Here is a 16765-nt window from a genome sequence, read left to right as displayed (position 1 = left end):
ATCTTATAATTCTCAGAAGGAGCTAAATTTCACAATCTTACTTATTTTCTTAAAAACTTCTAAATTTAGTGGTGCTCAGTTGTTTTGATCTAGCATCTTATTTAGCATTCACTCAGATTACAATACTTTTGTAAATAGTTCTTAAATTTCTTCCAGTCCTCCTCAATCCTCTCTTCTCCCAGGTCACGGATTCTGCCGGTCATTTCAGCCAGTTCCATGTAGTCTATCAGTTGTATCTGCCATTCTTCCAGTGTGGGTAGGTCTTGAGTTTTCCAATGTTTTGCAAGAAGTATCCTTGCTGCTGTTGTTGCGTACATAAAAAATGTCTGGTCCTTCTTTGCCACCCCTTGGCCGACAATACCCAAAAGGAAAGCCTCTGGTTTCTTAGTGAAGGTATATTTAAATACCTTTTTCAGTTCATTATAAATCATTTCCCAGAACGCCTTCACTTTAGGGCAAGTCCACCAGAGGTGGAAGAACGTTCCCTCGCACTCTTTGCATTTCCAACACTTATTATCAGACAGGTGGTAAATTTTGGCAAGTTTGACTGGGGTCATATACCATCTATAAATCATTTTCATTACATTTTCTTTCAGAGCGTTACATGCAGTAAATTTCAATCCATTACTCCACAACCTCTCCCAGTCCTCAAACATGATATTATGCCCAATGTCCTGTGCCCACCTTATCATAGCCGATTTAACCGTTTCGTCTTGTGTATTCCATTTCAACAGCAAGTTATACATCCTTGAAAGTACCTTAATCTTTGGTTCTAGCAATTCTGTTTCTAATTTCGATTTCTCCACCTGGAACCCTAGTTTCTTATCATTTTTAAAAACTTCTTTAATCTGAGCGTAATGTAACCAATCTCGCACTTTGTCTTTCATTTTCTCCAAACTCTGCAATTTCCAATTGTCTCCATCCTTTTCTAGTATTTCCCAATATTTTGGCCATTTAGCCTCCATATTGGGTCTTTTTCGGGCCTTGGCTTCCAAAGGTGAAAGCCACCTTGGTGTTTTATTTTCCAGCAAGTCTTTATATTTTGTCCAGACATTAAACAATGATTTTCTGACAACATGGTTCTTAAAGGCCTTATTTGCTTTAACCTTGTCATACCATAAATATGCATGCCATCCAAAGGCATTGTTAAACCCTTCCAAATCTAACACATCAGTGTCTTCAAGAAGTAGCCAGTCTTTTAGCCAGCAGAACGCTGCGGCTTCATAGTACAACTTTAAGTCTGGCAGGGCAAAGCCCCCTCTTTGTTTTGCATCGGTTAATATCTTAAACTTAATTCTGGGCTTTTTGCCCTGCCAGACAAACTTAGAAATATCTCTCTGCCACTTCTGAAAGCACTCCGTTTTGTCCAAAACCTGAAGTGTTTGAAATAAAAACAACATCCTTGGCAATACATTCATCTTGATAGCAGCAATTCGGCCTAACAAAGAAAGTTTCAATTTTGACCAACTATCTAAGTCTCTCTTAATTTCTGTCCAGCATTTTTCATAATTGTCCTTAAATAGACTTAGATTTTTTACTGTTATGTTTACCCCTAGGTATTTTACTTTTTTAACCACATTAAGTTCCGTCTCATTCTGAAACCGTTCTGACTCTGTATCAGTCAAATTTTTCCCCAAAACCTTAGTTTTCTGTTTATTTAGTTTAAATCCAGCCACCCGACCAAAGTCATTAATCAGTTGTAATACTCTTTTCGTACTGGGCTCTGGCTTCTGCAAGGTCAAAACCAGGTCATCTGCGAAAGCTTTTAATTTATATTGTTTCAGACCGACCTGAATTCCTTCCACCAACCGATCCCCTCTAATCATGTTCAATAGCACTTCCAGAACCGAAATGAATAACAAAGGGGAAATAGGGCAACCTTGTCGTGTCCCTTTTTCAATTTTAAACTCTTCTGTAACCACATTATTAACTATCAGTTTAGCTTTCTGTTCTGAATATATCGCCTCAATCCCATTCTCAAAACCCCGTCCCACTCCCATCTCTTTTAAATTTCCCATCATAAATTTCCAGGAGATATTGTCAAAGGCCTTCTCCGCGTCTATAAAAATTAAAACTGCTTTTGTATTTATATCTGTTTGCAAAAGTTCCAAAATGTCAATAATGTTCCTTGTATTAGCAAACAGATGTCTACCTGGGAGAAAGCCAGCCTGGTCCTTATGAATTACTTCATTTAAAACTTTTTTAAATCTATTTGCCAAAATGTCTGCAAATATTTTGTAATCCACATTTAAAAGAGAGATGGGACGGTAGTTCTTAAGTTGTGTCTTTTCAGCTTCCGACTTTGGTATTAATGTGATAAACGCTTCCTTCCAAGACTCCGGTGCCCTCTTCCCCTCCATAATTTCATTGCTGACCTCCATCAAAGGTTGTATCAAATAGTCTTTTAATGTCTTATAGTACTTGGAGGTCAGCCCATCTGGTCCTGGAGATTTGCCAAGTTGCATGTTCTGGATGGCTTGTTCGATCTCCTGTCGTGTTATTTTAGAGTTCAGGATTGTCCTATTTTCTTGTGACAATTTAGATAGTCCGTTTTTTGCCAAAAATTGTTTAATCTCAACATCGTCTTGCGGCCCTTGGGTGTATAATTTTTTGAAATATCTCTGGAAGCACTTTCTGATATCCACTGGATTCTGAATGTTTTTTCCATCAACCTCTAAATTTGTAACAGTATTTAATCTTTGTCTTCTCTTCAACTGCCAAGCTAGCAGTTTTCCACATTTATTCGCCGACTCGAACATTTTTTGTTTCATTAATTTAACCTTCCATTCAATTTCCTGATTTATCAACTTAGAATATTGTGTTTGATAAAGTTTAATTTCTCTCAGAGTTGGCTGTGACTTCGGATTCACTCTTAATTTCTTCTCTAATTCTTTTATTTTATCCAGGATCTTATCTTTTTTCTCATTTTGTGTTCTTTTCTTTACTGCATTCTGTTGTATCAAGAATCCCCTCATTACAGCTTTGCTTGCGTCCCAGATTATTCTTTTTTCCACCATATTATTCATGTTTATCTCAAAGTAGTCCTTCAAAACTTTTTGGGCCTTCTTGGTAATTTCCTGATCTCTAAACAAATTGTCATTCATCTTCCATCTAAAGGATCCAGTTGGTAATAGTGTCATATCCATCTTTACTGCATTATGGTCGGAACAGGTCTTTGGGCAGATTTCCACTTTTCTGACCTTAGGTGCCAGGCCTCTAGAAATCCATATTTGGTCGATTCTTGTCCAGGTCAGTTGGGCTTCAGAAAAGAATGTTCCCTCTCTTCCTAGTGGGTTCTTTGTCCTCCAAATGTCAATCAAATCCATATTGTCAGTCATTTCAAAAAAGGTTTTAGGTAGTCTGCCGTCTTTTGTAACATTTTGACTTTGTGACTTGTCCATGTTAGTTGATACGACCCCATTCATATCTCCCATCATTATGATGTTGTTGTAGTCTAGATAGTCCAGCATTGTCTCCTGCAACTTCTTGTAAAATTCCGATTTCCCTTCATTAGGTGCATAGATTCCTAATATCAGCAGTTTCTCTCCTTGATATTGTATCTCAATAGCCAAAATTCTTCCATGTTCATCTTTAAATAGGAATTTAGGTGACAGGCTCTCTTTTGCATATATCACCACGCCTCTCTTCTTAACTTTGTCCGACGATACAAATTCCTGGCCCAATCTTTTATTTATTAACACTTTTCTGTGGAGCCTCGTCACATGTGTTTCTTGTAAACAAATAATGTCCAATTGTTCTTTTTTTAATATATGAAATATTTTCTTCCTTTTTTCCGGAATGTTACAACCATTAATATTCCAGCTCAACAGTTGCAGAGACATCCTGAACTATCTGGTTATTTTTCAAGGGGTGGTATCTTGTTCTCAGGATCTTCAGGTTCCACAGGTGCTGATGTTGGTACTGGCGTTGCCTCAGGCCCAGAAGGTAGTTCAATTCCTTTTTGAAGGTCCTCTCCGTGTGTAGATAGGAATTTGTCTCTCTCTTCCAGTGTTCTTACTTTAACCTTTCTCCCTCTAAAGGTAAAAGATATTCCTTGGGGAAATTCCCACCTGAATGGAATTGCGTTGCTCCTTAGTAGTTTAGCAAGTTCAGAATAGGCGGCTCTAAGATCCAGCAGTAGTCTTGGGATATCTTTATAGATTTCAATTCTTCTATCCAAAACCTCCAGTGATTTTACAAAATGTAGTCCCAAGATCTTATCCCTTTCCTCCTTTGATCTCAATGTTATCAAACAGTCTCTGGGCCTCTCCTTCTTTATGAATCTTCCAGGTCTGAAAGCTGACACGATTTTAAAGTCCTTTTCTTCCAAATTCCAGAACTTGGAGATTTCTTTGGTCAAAAACTCAGTTAGATGTCCTTCTTCTGCCTCTTGTAGTGATCTAATCCTCAAGTTATTCTCACGATTTCGCAGTTCTATCATGGAGAGATAAATCTGATGTTCCCCAACTTGTTTAGTGAGTGGTCTTACCTCTTGCTCTAAATTTTCTAATTTTTGTCTGGTGTCCTCAGTCAATTTCCGATTTTCTGCTGAGGCCTCCGTTAACTGTCCAATTGCTTGTGCATTCTGTACCACTTGTGTAGTTAATTTATTTAGACATTCTGTGTTTTTGTCAATCTTTGCTGATTGCGCATCTACTTTCTTGTCCAAAGCTTCCAATTTTTCAAAAATTTTGTCTAGAACAGAAACGGATGCTCCTGAGGCCATATCTTCCAATTGTAACTGCTCTGCTTCGCCCTCTCCCTCCACTTCTGAGGGCAAAGTAGGTACAGATGATCTACGTGTCTGTGAGGCTGAGGTTAGAGTTGTTAAAGTTGTTTGTTTAGCTCTCCCTCTTTTTCTTGTGCCACTCATTCCAACATTATCTGTCAGTCAAGGTCACACTGAGTTATTCCCATGGGAATGGAAAGGTCCAGAGCAAGCAGACAACAAGGGAATCGAAAGTAAAATGTGCATGTAAAGTCACTGTTTTAATCCAATCCTCTAGAGGGAGCTTAAAATGTCTTTCAGAGTCTGATTTAATGTCCAAGAACCTTCAAATACAAATGTTTAGCAGAGTTTATAAATGGTCACTTTGTTACAGACAGTGCTTATTTATCTCCAAAAAGAATGTTTCAAATTTAAAAGGTCTCAATACCCTCAGATTGTTTCAAGTTCCAATATACAGTATCCAAATCTGCAGTACTGACAGCTCCCTTAGTGCTCAGGCAGCTCCTGACTCTGGGTTTCACCTTCTAATTTGTAATCCAATAAAGGGAGGAAAGTCAAGTGCAAGTAAAAATCCCAAATCTTTAGCTTAAAGTCTTTACTTTAAGATGCAAGTTCAATAGATGCTTAGATCTGTAAAACTTAGGATCTCTCTTTCAGCCTCCACTCCTCCAGCTGATTGCTTTTTTCAAGTTCAATGGCTGCGGAAGACGGACTTCCTGCTTCCACGTCTCTCCGCTTTCAGCCAAGTTCAAGCCAATTTAAATTTTCCCTTTAAAGTCTCTAATTTCGAGTGACTCAGTCTTTTACTCACGAGTTAGTTGCTTTTCGTCCGAATCCGTAATTTAGCAGGAAAAGGGATCAGCGCTCACCGACAGTAGCAGCGCGGCTTCGCTCCTCAGGCTGTGAAGCAGCTCTCAGCGCCGCAACCCCCCTCCGCGCTCCGGAGCCCCTTACGGGGTTCCTTCTGCGCTTGGAAGGTCGCTCAAGGCGCCCACCGAGCCTCAAGACCCCAGGCTCTTGCCGCCTGGGGTTTTCCAGAATGGGTCTCCGCTTCGCCGTAGCGGACGACCCGTTGCCTGCGGAGCCTCCTCTCCCGTTCAGAAGAGGACCGCCATTGCCGTTCGCGCCGCCCCCGGAAGTCTCTTTGCTGTCACGTTTTAGACCAATGCAAGGTTCTGAAGGTTATTCAAAGACAGCCCCATATACAGCCTTATGAAGTGAATGTGGCAGGATTTGCCCTTTCCAGCTTCATATATGACATCCAGCTCTTCCAGGTTTCAGACAGGAACGAACTTGGGAACTCTTGCAAGAAAAGCAGTTGCTCATCTATGTAGTTATGTCCCTTTCCCATTTCTTGTGGGCAGTCACACCAGCAGCTGCTGGCATGATTTGGGCTGTAGAGCTTCAAGAGATCTCCCTGTTCAAAGTTTTTTATTTGGTTTCACAGAAGGGCTATATAATTTCATGTGGGTTTTAGAAAAAGTCTAAGAAAACAGCTTAGCCTAAATGAGACTGCTACAGGGTAATAGGCTTAAGGAATGTAGCCTTGATGCATATTTTCAGTCCCTGAAAACTGTACTACCGAAAATGAGGGGCATAAGGGCTGAACACTTTAAAAAACTTGTCTAGCTAATAAATCATTGCTTAGAGAAGGCAGTGCTAGCAATCATACCAGCACACCAGTGTTATACTAGCATTTCAGGAAGACACATTGGTATACCCTTCAACATTTCTCCGGTGAAAATAGGGACACCCCATTCCATAATGAAAATATTACCATTTATAGCCCATGCATCTTCCTGGGTTGCCTCGGCAGCTTCCAACAAATATAAAAACATAATAAAACATTAAACATTAAAAAAACCCTTCCCCGTATAGGATTGCCTTCAGACAGCTCGGGAGTTGGATAACTGCATACCCTCCAACATTTCATCTCCATAGCCTCCAACATTTCTCCAATGAAAAGAGGGATGTCCTAAGGAGAAGCAAGACATTCTGGAATCAAATCATTAACCAGGACAGCTTCTCTAAATCAGGGATGTCCCTGGAAAATAAGGACACTTGGAGGGTCTGCATTGGTACTAAGGTTTTGTTTTAACTGATATCATTCAGTAATTTTTACTAATTAACAAGGTAACTAGGCTTCAGAAGAGCTGACATATTATATGGAAGATTCCAACAGACAAAATTTTGCTAACCTATAGCTGATGAGCAGTCTCTTCCTTGGATGCCTCTGGTGCAATTTCCCCCTCCCCTCATACTGATGATGTGATTTTCTAACATGCACTTAAAGAGAGTGCTATTGTACAACTTTAGTTTGTCCACCTAGCAATTTTCTTTTTCCCTTGGTGGTAGGTTTGCAGTTAAAGGCCTTCTCTGGTCCCTCAGAATATTATAGATGGGACTGGTAAATTACTTACTACTATCACACCTGACAGTTCCTGGAAGAATATTTAACCTTTCCAGTTCTGTCATCTTGATGGCACTAACTATATAACTCATTGCTGCCAAGCCTTCTTGTGCATTTGTTCCAGAGAAAGAGGGAGGCGGCTTTTCTCATGTCCTAAAAGGCCATAAGAGGAAATGCCTACTTAATGCACACATAGGATGTGTTTTGTTGGGTTTTGGAAATGCAAACTTCCTACCCTTTACTGCAGCCTCTAAATTATTATTTGAAGTGTCTTTATCTACAGTTTGGGTCTCAACACTAATCCCTTGGCTGTGTGTTCCACAGGCTAGCTAGATGCCCATTATTCATTTAAAGCACGTGACTTTGCCCAAAGAATCCCAGGAACTGTGGTTTGTTAAGTATGCTGGGAATTGTAGCTCTGTGAGGGGGCAAATCTGGGATTCTTTGGGGGAAGCAATGTGATTTAAATGTGATTTAAAAGTGCTTTGAATTATTTCATTTCTCAGGGAGTATCACAGGACTCAATGAAGCACACAGATTCACATAATGTAGATGGCAAGAAGGTATATTTTAATTGAGACTTGCCCATGTGAAAAGGAGGTGGGGGTTGAAAGCTATTCATGCTGTACATTTCCTGATTCAGACAATCAGACTTCTACAAAGATTGGCTGTGCTTGGTAGCCCACACTCTTTCTAGTAGCCAGCAGGGCTTTGCTTTCTTGCTTCCTGATCCACAGAAGTCTTTTAAACAAGCATTGCCTGAAACACACTGGACTGCTTTGAGAATAAAATCTATATTTTTTCAGCATCTTGACATAGGTTCTCTCTTGTCTTGGGGTTCATTTTGGATGCTTTCCATTCACTGCATACCCTTTGCTGCTGGTTGCCATGATTAAATTTCTGATTGCACCAACACTCATATTTTTATAACCTTGAGGAGAGGTTTTTTTTTTTAAAAAAAGATGTTTTAAACATTTTGAATTAAGTAAGGGAAGACTGCTACCTCAAATCAGCATTCTGAAAATGCCACCTGTTATTGAGACATACTGTGATGACTTACCTTACACCATTTCTCATTGATCAAGCAATGACCTTCATGAATAAATGCACCATTGTTATAGCACTACCACAAACAGAATATTCATTATCACTGGATGTACTGTTAAGTCAAACACTATACTTTTCAGTGGAGTGCTTTCATGGCATTTGGTTGAAGGTCAGCATATGCTGGTAACTGAATGACGAAAGATCACAAGCATGGGCATGAACAAGCTTACTGAATGTTTCAAACCACAATTGTAGGAAAGCCGTTTCATTGCTTCTGCATCACATTCTTCAACAAAATCACAGTTCTATGAAGAGCTTTTTAAATGATGGGAATAAAAACAATAGACTGTAGGTTCTGTATTGTTGGAGGTGATAGACATAGGTGTGACATGTGTAAAACTGTATTTTCCAAGAAAAACCAAATATTTTGTTTTGAGTGCTGGAAATCAAACTTGCCCTGAAACTTGAAGTGCATCTTTGAGGGGGGAAATTAGTTGGATGCCCCCATAACTACTGAAACAGGTTCATTCTTATTTCTGCAAGCATCACATCTGTGCTCTGCTGGTTTTATCTGTCCATTTTCATCTAAGCCATCCTAATTTTGCCATCTGTGCTTCTTTGGGGCTTGTGTGAGGACTTATCACCTCCAGGGTAGAAAGAGGCTGCTCCTCTTTAGAATGTCAGTCTTTTACATTTATAGTTTCCTCCCGGATGGTATAACTTTTTTTCAGTCCCTGGTGGAGGGAGGGACTGTATTCCAGCTATGGGTGAGCAAGAGCCAAAGTCGATGGATGAAATGGGCTTGATCAGGCATGGGTCCCTTGAACACAAGTAGACTGGTGAATCTATTCCATCCCATGTCTGGGTGGATATTTTTAAAGAAAAAATCATTTAAAACGCTTTAGAAATCCACATGTTTTCAACGGGTTTGAAATGAACAGCTTTTGAATGAACATTTATGAGGTCCAAAAGAGGTTACATCATACTTCTTTTCTTTTACATAAAAGAACCTGTTGAAAATGTCTGAGTAACTACGCCCTGGAAGTGACAGTCCATTGTTGCATGTCCCTTCCCTTCCCTTCCCTGTACAGTATATGACTACCAGGGACTTTGTAGGTGGAGTTGAAAACTTGGAGCAAAAAGCTCCTGGACACATTGGTACGTTATGATATATTACACCTTCTCAGGTAATCGTACAGAGAAAAAGACATTGCAAGCAGCTAGAAGGCAGGAAAGAAAGAAAGAAAGAAAGAAAGAAAGAAAGCCCACTTCATACAAATTTAAAGCATAGCTAGTTGTGTTCTGGAAAGGTCTGTAGACACATGATCCAATCCACATGTCTACATTCTGTTCTGGACATGATATGTCAGATGCAGACTGGATAGGTTTGCTCCAAATTTTTCATTGTACTGAAATCCTTCCCTGTCTCCAGGTATGTCTACCATATTTTCATAGTTGAAGAACACAAAAAAACCTAGGGTTGCCATATTTCAAAAAGTGAAAATCTGAACACAGAAGTTGTTGAGCTTCTTTTATAAGATCTCTTTTTAAAAATGCATTTTTGATCTATTCTTAAGGGAATTCGCCAAAATCTACACTTCCTGCATGGGTTGCCATATGTCCGGATTTTCCCATTTCAGCAAATTCCACCCAGACGCTCTTTGCTGCGACTGAATCCTGGCTATGTCCAGGAAATTCCAGATGTATGGCAACCCTACAAAATAATCTAACTGATGTAAGTGATTTTAAGCTACTGACAAACTTACCTAAAGTTTGATTGTATTATTTGCATTGTATATACATGGAATGCTTATTGGAGTAGCAGTATAATGGCGATTGTTTGCTATATGCATTTTTAGAAACTGAAAAATAGAGTTAAGAAGGAAATGCAAACACACAGACATGCACACAATCAGTCAAAAGGGCTTCAGGTGTGTGAAGCAGGGCAAATGAGGGGTGTGGCCTGTGGGAGAATGGGTGTGGCATAGCAAGAGTCCCAAGAACCAAATAGAGAAGCCTGGAGGGCCATATTTGCCCCTTGAATTTCAGATTCTCTAATCCCTGATCTACTCTTAGCAGCAAGTTTCTGCCATTCAGAAGGGCGCTGTTTTGATACAAAAAACAAAATCCAAGCAGCATGGTTATCTATCTGGTAAGGAGCCTTTTGGTAAACCTTGTTCCAATATTTGCCTGATTTCCATAGGATCCAGAATTCAAGACTATATCGACCAATAGTCCTTCATAGTAAAATAAAGAATTATCCATTTTTGCAGATCTGGTATTTTTATCTTCAACTGACATCAGTATCTAAAATCCTTCTGACACTCTCCTGCATCCAATATTTAAACCAAGGAGTTTTGTGTACTGATCATACAATATTTACTGCCATGGGGAGAAAATTATGAAAGCAATTACTTAGAAATGGGGAGGGGCACAGTCAACTTGTCTCTCTGTGTTCTGTTTACCCAAAACAGATAGTGTGCATTTTTTCCTTCTGCCAAAGGCCAGTGGCAAGCAAATAACATTCTCTAATAAAATATTCTCTAAGTGTAAGCAATGACTACTAGATTCTTGAAAAATAAGCCACACATCATATTCATATATCTCTGAAAGGCTCTCTGCAATAAAACTGATTCTGTTATTAAGCTATATTTTTGTTTGTTCTGACAATAGTGGTTGGGAGCATAACTTGTCCAAGGAACAATATCAGCTTTCAAAATCATAGCAGTATAGCATCCTCCATAAATATGGGAGGTTTTTTAGTGATTTTTGTGTGGGTGTTTTTAAACTGAGACAGAGTGTGACTGAGTTAAGTAATCCAATAAGCTTCATGGCCCAAACAAGCCAGCATTTGAATCCAAGTCTTCCAAGTGCAAACAGCCTAACAGCTCTGCCATCCTGGCTCTCATATACAGGCAATTATTTCATAATTGTATCTGCCAGATACATTTTTTGTGGGGTGTGTGGTTGTTTAATCCCCTTTGAAACAAAATCAGTAAAAATACAAACTACTTAAAAAAAAAAATCCAAGAAGTGTGATAAATGGAAAAAAGCATTTGAAAAATATGTGTACATGTTGCTGTGGGTTGTTGCAATCAGTTATATTTTTATAGTCTTCAGTGAGCCATTTATAATTTAAATAAAAATAAATCTAAGCCATGTATCTTTTCTCTCTACCCACGAATTTGATTAATTGCTGTATTGGCACACAACATGCTTTCCATATGGTACAGTAATTTACTGTTTTTAACTAATACCATATTAATTAAAATTATTAATCCAGGTCACCCTGAAGTCCATGGTAACAGAAGAGATGCAATATAACTAAAATCTCTTGATTAATAGAGAGGCCATCCAGGAAAAACACTATGGTGCTCTTGTGCAGTCCCCATTCATTTCATTGACACACATTCAGGTCAGCATTTTGGTGAGTTGTGAACATTGGCACTTCCTTTCCCCTCGGCCAGGATCGAAGTACCAACCCTGCCCTCCACCACCTGAGGGAAGCTCCCATTGTTGCCAATGGGCAACAGGATGTCAGCAAGGTCTAAAGAGCTAAAGCCCTCTCTGCTCACTTTGGTCCTGGTCCTATTCATGTTTTTGTGGTACTTTTTATAAGGGCATTTATTGTTTAAATGCAACCATGTAAAGTTTGACCCTTGGGGAGAACTTTACCCCAGTGGTAAAAAAAAACCCCACTATCTGAAATCGTGGAGAGCTGCTGCTGGGTAGTATTGGTGGTGGTGGTGGTAATAATAATAATAATAATAATAATAATAATAATATAGACAGTAGTAAGCTGGATGGCCAATGATCTGAATCAGTATAATGCATCTTCCTATATTCCAGTGTTCTTTGGACTTCTTCACCAAATGGTTCTGATTGATACTAAGCTTTGCCATTCATTTTCTGAAGAACATATTTCTAGAATATCAAGAGTTGTTCCGTAATGCTCTAGATAACTCCTGCAGGGCTACACTAGTGAAGTAAGAACCAGCAGTCGTTCCCATCAGAAGACAGGGTGTCATGTTTTGCTTCTGGGAGTTGTAAAAACTATTCTCACAAGTGTATGTTGTGTGACGGAGATGAAACAGATTTTTGATGTAGGAATGGTACTATCATTAAAGTGTGGGCTTGATATTTCAATAAGTTTGAAAAATTGCAGATTTTGAAAAAAATGGAATATGAGAGAGTATGGGCAATTGAATTTCAGTGGTAGAATTTTGAAATCAATTTTAGAATGTTTATATCTGGCAAACGCCTACAGAATGATGAAGTCTTGTTAATGTTCTAATGACCATAGTTCTGAATAAGCATAGCGCTACATGCCACTCCAATCTCTGAGCGGTCTGAGATACCAGGCATGCTTAACAGGATCTTTGTTTCCTTTTGGAACAGTGAGGCACAGCAGAGTCTGTGGTGTCTTTATCGTATATGGTTTATTTACACATATATGCAACCTGTGTCTAGATGGAGAGAGTGCAGAGTATTTATATCCCAAGAGGGTCCTGTTCCTTCCATTGCTGCAGCCTTAGATTCTAAGAGACACCACACATTTCCAACCTCTGAAGCATAAAACAGACTGCCCACCTTGTGTTCTTGCCTATCTTCCCTGGCTTGCAAAAGTGACACTTATTTCCTGTTTGCGTACGTCATCATTTTTGGCCTTCTTAGTGGGTTAATGGGTGAGCCATTCCAGTGGTTACCTTTTGATGGTTCTTCTGCCAGGTGGTTTCCTGGACATGGAAAAATTGGTTTAAACTCCAACCCCTACTAGACCCAGGAATTTAGGGGTTTCCTTAGATTCTAATCCTTTACTGAATCCAGATATTTTGGGGGAATCTTCCCCTCCCCCCAATTTATAATACAATATATACATGGGAGCTGATTGAATACTTGTGACTTGGTGGTTAAGCGATAAACAGTACTTGAAAAAGAAGGAAAAAAAGAAGATCAGCATAATCTTCTGTGGAATCGTATAGCATTGCTCCATGAGGTTGCGAAACCCATACACATGTAGTTTGAACAGCACAGGGATCAGCATGAGTAGCATTTACATGTGTCTTAGAAGTGCCTAGTAAGTCATCCCCTCATCCTTGGAACTTGCAGTAACTTCAGTGTGGAAGCGACTAAAATTTTGGTAGGAAGTAGAGCTCCACAGTGCTAAAAATTGTTCAGACAAACACCAAAACATCATATATTTCTCTCAAAATGATATCTGGCATGTGAACAAGAGACGTTGAAGACAATGAGACTGCCTTTACAATCCTGTATGCACTTTCCAGGGGGAGTGAGCCCCACTGAACACGGTGGTAGTTACTTTGATGTACGTGTGGATGTGATTGTGTTGTGAAAGCCTGCAGTGTAATTTTTTGCATTTCACTGTTCCCTGAAATGGTATAAAGTGCCATGGTGTGCAATTTCCTCTTGCTCATCTGAGCCAGTATAGCTCTCACTGGACGGTGCTGCTTGCCTCTACTCTTCTCAACCAGTCAGTAGCGTTTTGCAGCCTTATAATTGCCTCTCCTCATTTGTAACTAGCCTCACTCTCTCACATACCTGTATTTCTTTAATTTTAGAGTACAAACCATTCATGGACTGCAGTGTGTGATTAAGCCTATTGACTTCCAGACAGCCTGTTTATTGAGTATTCATCCTGATTTGTTTGCAGGGAGATGAGATGGTGTTGGCTATTTAACAAACATCCCATTTTATTTGTTTGTGGGGAGGTCAGATGATGTTGCATCCTTCGGTTTCCAGTGCATTTTCCTGTCACTTAATTGCAAAAAAAGGTCAAAACTTTTGAGGAAATGGGTTTGTTGCACAAGAGCTCTCAGTCAACTAATTGCACAATGTGAATTTGTCAGTATGAGATTGAATCCTACCTAAAAATATCAGCACTCGAAGTGCCCTTAGCCTCCCTATTTTCTCTTGAGGGTTTTTGTTTTTTCAAATGAACATTGAACTGGGACTAGGGATAATGGGTGGGATTAGCTGAATGAGCCCCATCAGTGGAAGCTCTGCGCAAGGACTTCCGCTTGCACAGTGTAGCTTTCTTCCCCTCTCCTCCCTTCTGTGTCCCCACTCCTCCAAAATTGGCTCTTTGGGGTCAGGAGAACCTCCAGAACAGCATGCAGGAAAAGGAGAGGGAGATTGTTCCATCTGGCAAGCTGAAATGCTTGTGCACACTATACATTCATCCAGTAACATTGTCCGACAGGGTAGCATTGCCAGCACATCATTGAACTACATTTTTACTTGAAACCATTACTTGGATTTCTTCTTCTTCTTCTGTCTTTCAAGGGTTCTTAAGTGTGCACATCATTTTTGTTGTTGCAGTTGACACCAGTTGGAACTACCATCTTTACAGGATTCTCTGGAAACAATGGTGCCACAGACATAGATGATGGTCCCAATGGACAGATAGAGTACGTCATCCAGTACAATCCCAGCGACCCAGTATGTGAAATTCTTATTTTCAGTAAACATGTGTTGTTGGAAGAACGAAAATAAGATACAAAAGCCCACTCAGTTTATCTTTAACAGAATTTGCCCTTGTTAAGGTTTCTTAAATCTTTGAATTTTTTTTTCTTGGTAACATTTTCTCATAAGGCACTTTGAACCCAAGATTGATTTGATGTGTGTGGTGCTGGGCACAGGTATATTTGTCATGGAGATAGCATCTTGGGGAGGGATGAACTGGAGTTTCCTTTGCATGTGGGATTTGGAAAAGGGATTTGTATCACACATAGATTTATGAGCCCAGAAGCATTTCTTCAAGAAACTTGGCATTATTAATTTTTAAGCTATTTGAGAGTGATTCTTTTTGGTGGAGGCAGAGGGAGATGTTTTAATCATACACATGTAGAACAGATTATGCATACAAGTAAAACCTGACAAAAATGTGTGGAAGTTCTTTAGAGAGAACGAGGCATTAAAAAAAAAACAAAAAACCGTTCCTTGATTCTGCTGGTGGAGTTCTAGAATCCCATGTGCTGCTTCTTCCCACACTTATGCCCCTGCTAGATGTTCAAGAACCAGTCCTGAAGGTGTAAATACAACTGAATGCATAATGCTCAGCTCATATCAATTCCCTGGAAAAATAGGTCATGGCAACTGGAACTACTTGTGTAGGCAATTATGTGTGTGGACCCAAGAAGGGCATATGAGTATGGAACTTTATCCTCCATTATGCCACATGTATAATGTACTTTTAGGATGACATGGGAGGGCACCACATGTAGAATGCTTAGTGTGAACTAGAGTCATGAATCTTGGCCACTCATATGATCCATCCACTGTGAACAAGGGGTGGGATTCAGTGAGTGGGGCTCACTGATGTAGGCATTTTACACACTCGGGTCCCAACTCACTAAAGGATCTACTTGTGTAGGGGAGGACTGTGTGATCTCCCCAGTTCCACTGGTGATGATTGAACTTTTAACATGATCTGTGTGAACTGGTCCTAAATGAGCCAAAGGTCAAGTGTAGCATAGAGTTATGGGATTAATAAAATGGCACTTTCATTTGAAGCACTAAATATAAAACATAGTAGTACATCTACTTATCAGTGCATTTTATATCATTCTTAAAACTGGGCTTTGCTTTCTGTTCTTTTTTAACTTACAAAAATTTCAAACCAGTGAGTTTATGTAAGTTTAATTCAGGTGCATTTAGTCGATAGGATTTTTAAAAAGGTTTCCTAGTGGGCAGGTTGAAATAGTGTCATGATATTTTAGACTGCCCATTTTTGGAGGAAATATTTTACTGCAGAAATAAACACCATTTTATACACAGAAAACTTTTTACGTGTGATATATATCTAAAATACTTCATTTTAGACACCATGAGCTTTTTTAAAAAAAACAAAACACGTTTGGATTATTATTGCTATGCAAAGGCTCTAAATTATCAGTGGCAGTAAGAATATAATAATAAAACTCAGGTTAAAATAAGTACATTTTGATGAGAAGAGAAGGAATGATTGCTATCATTTGTAGGTTGCTTATTATTCCAAGGTAATAGTAGAGACTGCATTGTGATTGAGATCATACAAAAAGCTGAGATGTGAACGGTTTGTATTCTAGAAAGTTATAGAATCAGTGTTCAAGAAAATTGATCAGGAGAATGATTGGCACACCTTTTGTTGGATTAAAATAATTACACTCACTGTTACTGCACTATTAGGCAAAAGCATGGGGAAAACAATGTGTTGTGTTTCTCCATGAAACTTTGCCAAGGGTGTTGGGGGAGATGGAGAAAATACTGATATGCAAGGCTTAATATTCAGCAAGAGATGGATGTAGTTCTCACAAGCTGCGGATGATGTTGGTAAGCCCGTGTCTTGCTAAAGTATGCCATTTCAGACTGCCCATGTGGGCTCATGAGATGGAATGTTCCCCTTGCTACGTTTAAAAAGAGGTTATTATATGTAGAATATTAGTAGGTCAAAGTGAAGGCTATGTGCATGGAATATATTTTAAAATGAAAGAGAATTAAATCAGCTGCAGGCTAAAGTGGATCTGCCCAAACATAGGTTTACAAGTCGTTGTTTTTTTGCTTTTAAAAAATCCTTGCTT

The 16765-nt window shown here is 39.3% G+C and overlaps 1 protein-coding gene across 18 annotated transcripts in view; it reads left to right on the top strand.

Annotated features, from left to right (window-relative positions):
• The window catches only part of PCDH15 (protocadherin related 15), a 648544-nt gene that overhangs the window by 415924 nt on the left and 215855 nt on the right, over positions 1-16765 (top strand). For 17 of the 18 annotated variants that reach the window (XM_081004527.1, XM_081004539.1, XM_081004528.1 and 14 more), the window contains one exon: positions 14526-14645. The exons of the other annotated variant lie outside the window; for it this stretch is intronic. In XM_081004527.1, coding sequence (XP_080860653.1) covers positions 14526-14645 — 120 coding nt within the window. The remainder of the gene's footprint in view (positions 1-14525; positions 14646-16765) is intronic. 18 annotated transcript variants of the gene reach the window in all.

Source organism: Podarcis pityusensis, assembly GCF_964106645.2.
Source record: "Podarcis pityusensis genome assembly, chromosome: 5".
NCBI lineage: Eukaryota > Metazoa > Chordata > Lepidosauria > Squamata > Lacertidae > Podarcis > Podarcis pityusensis.
Note: the sequence above shows the minus strand (reverse complement) of the source record. Positions and strands in the feature narration are given on the sequence as shown.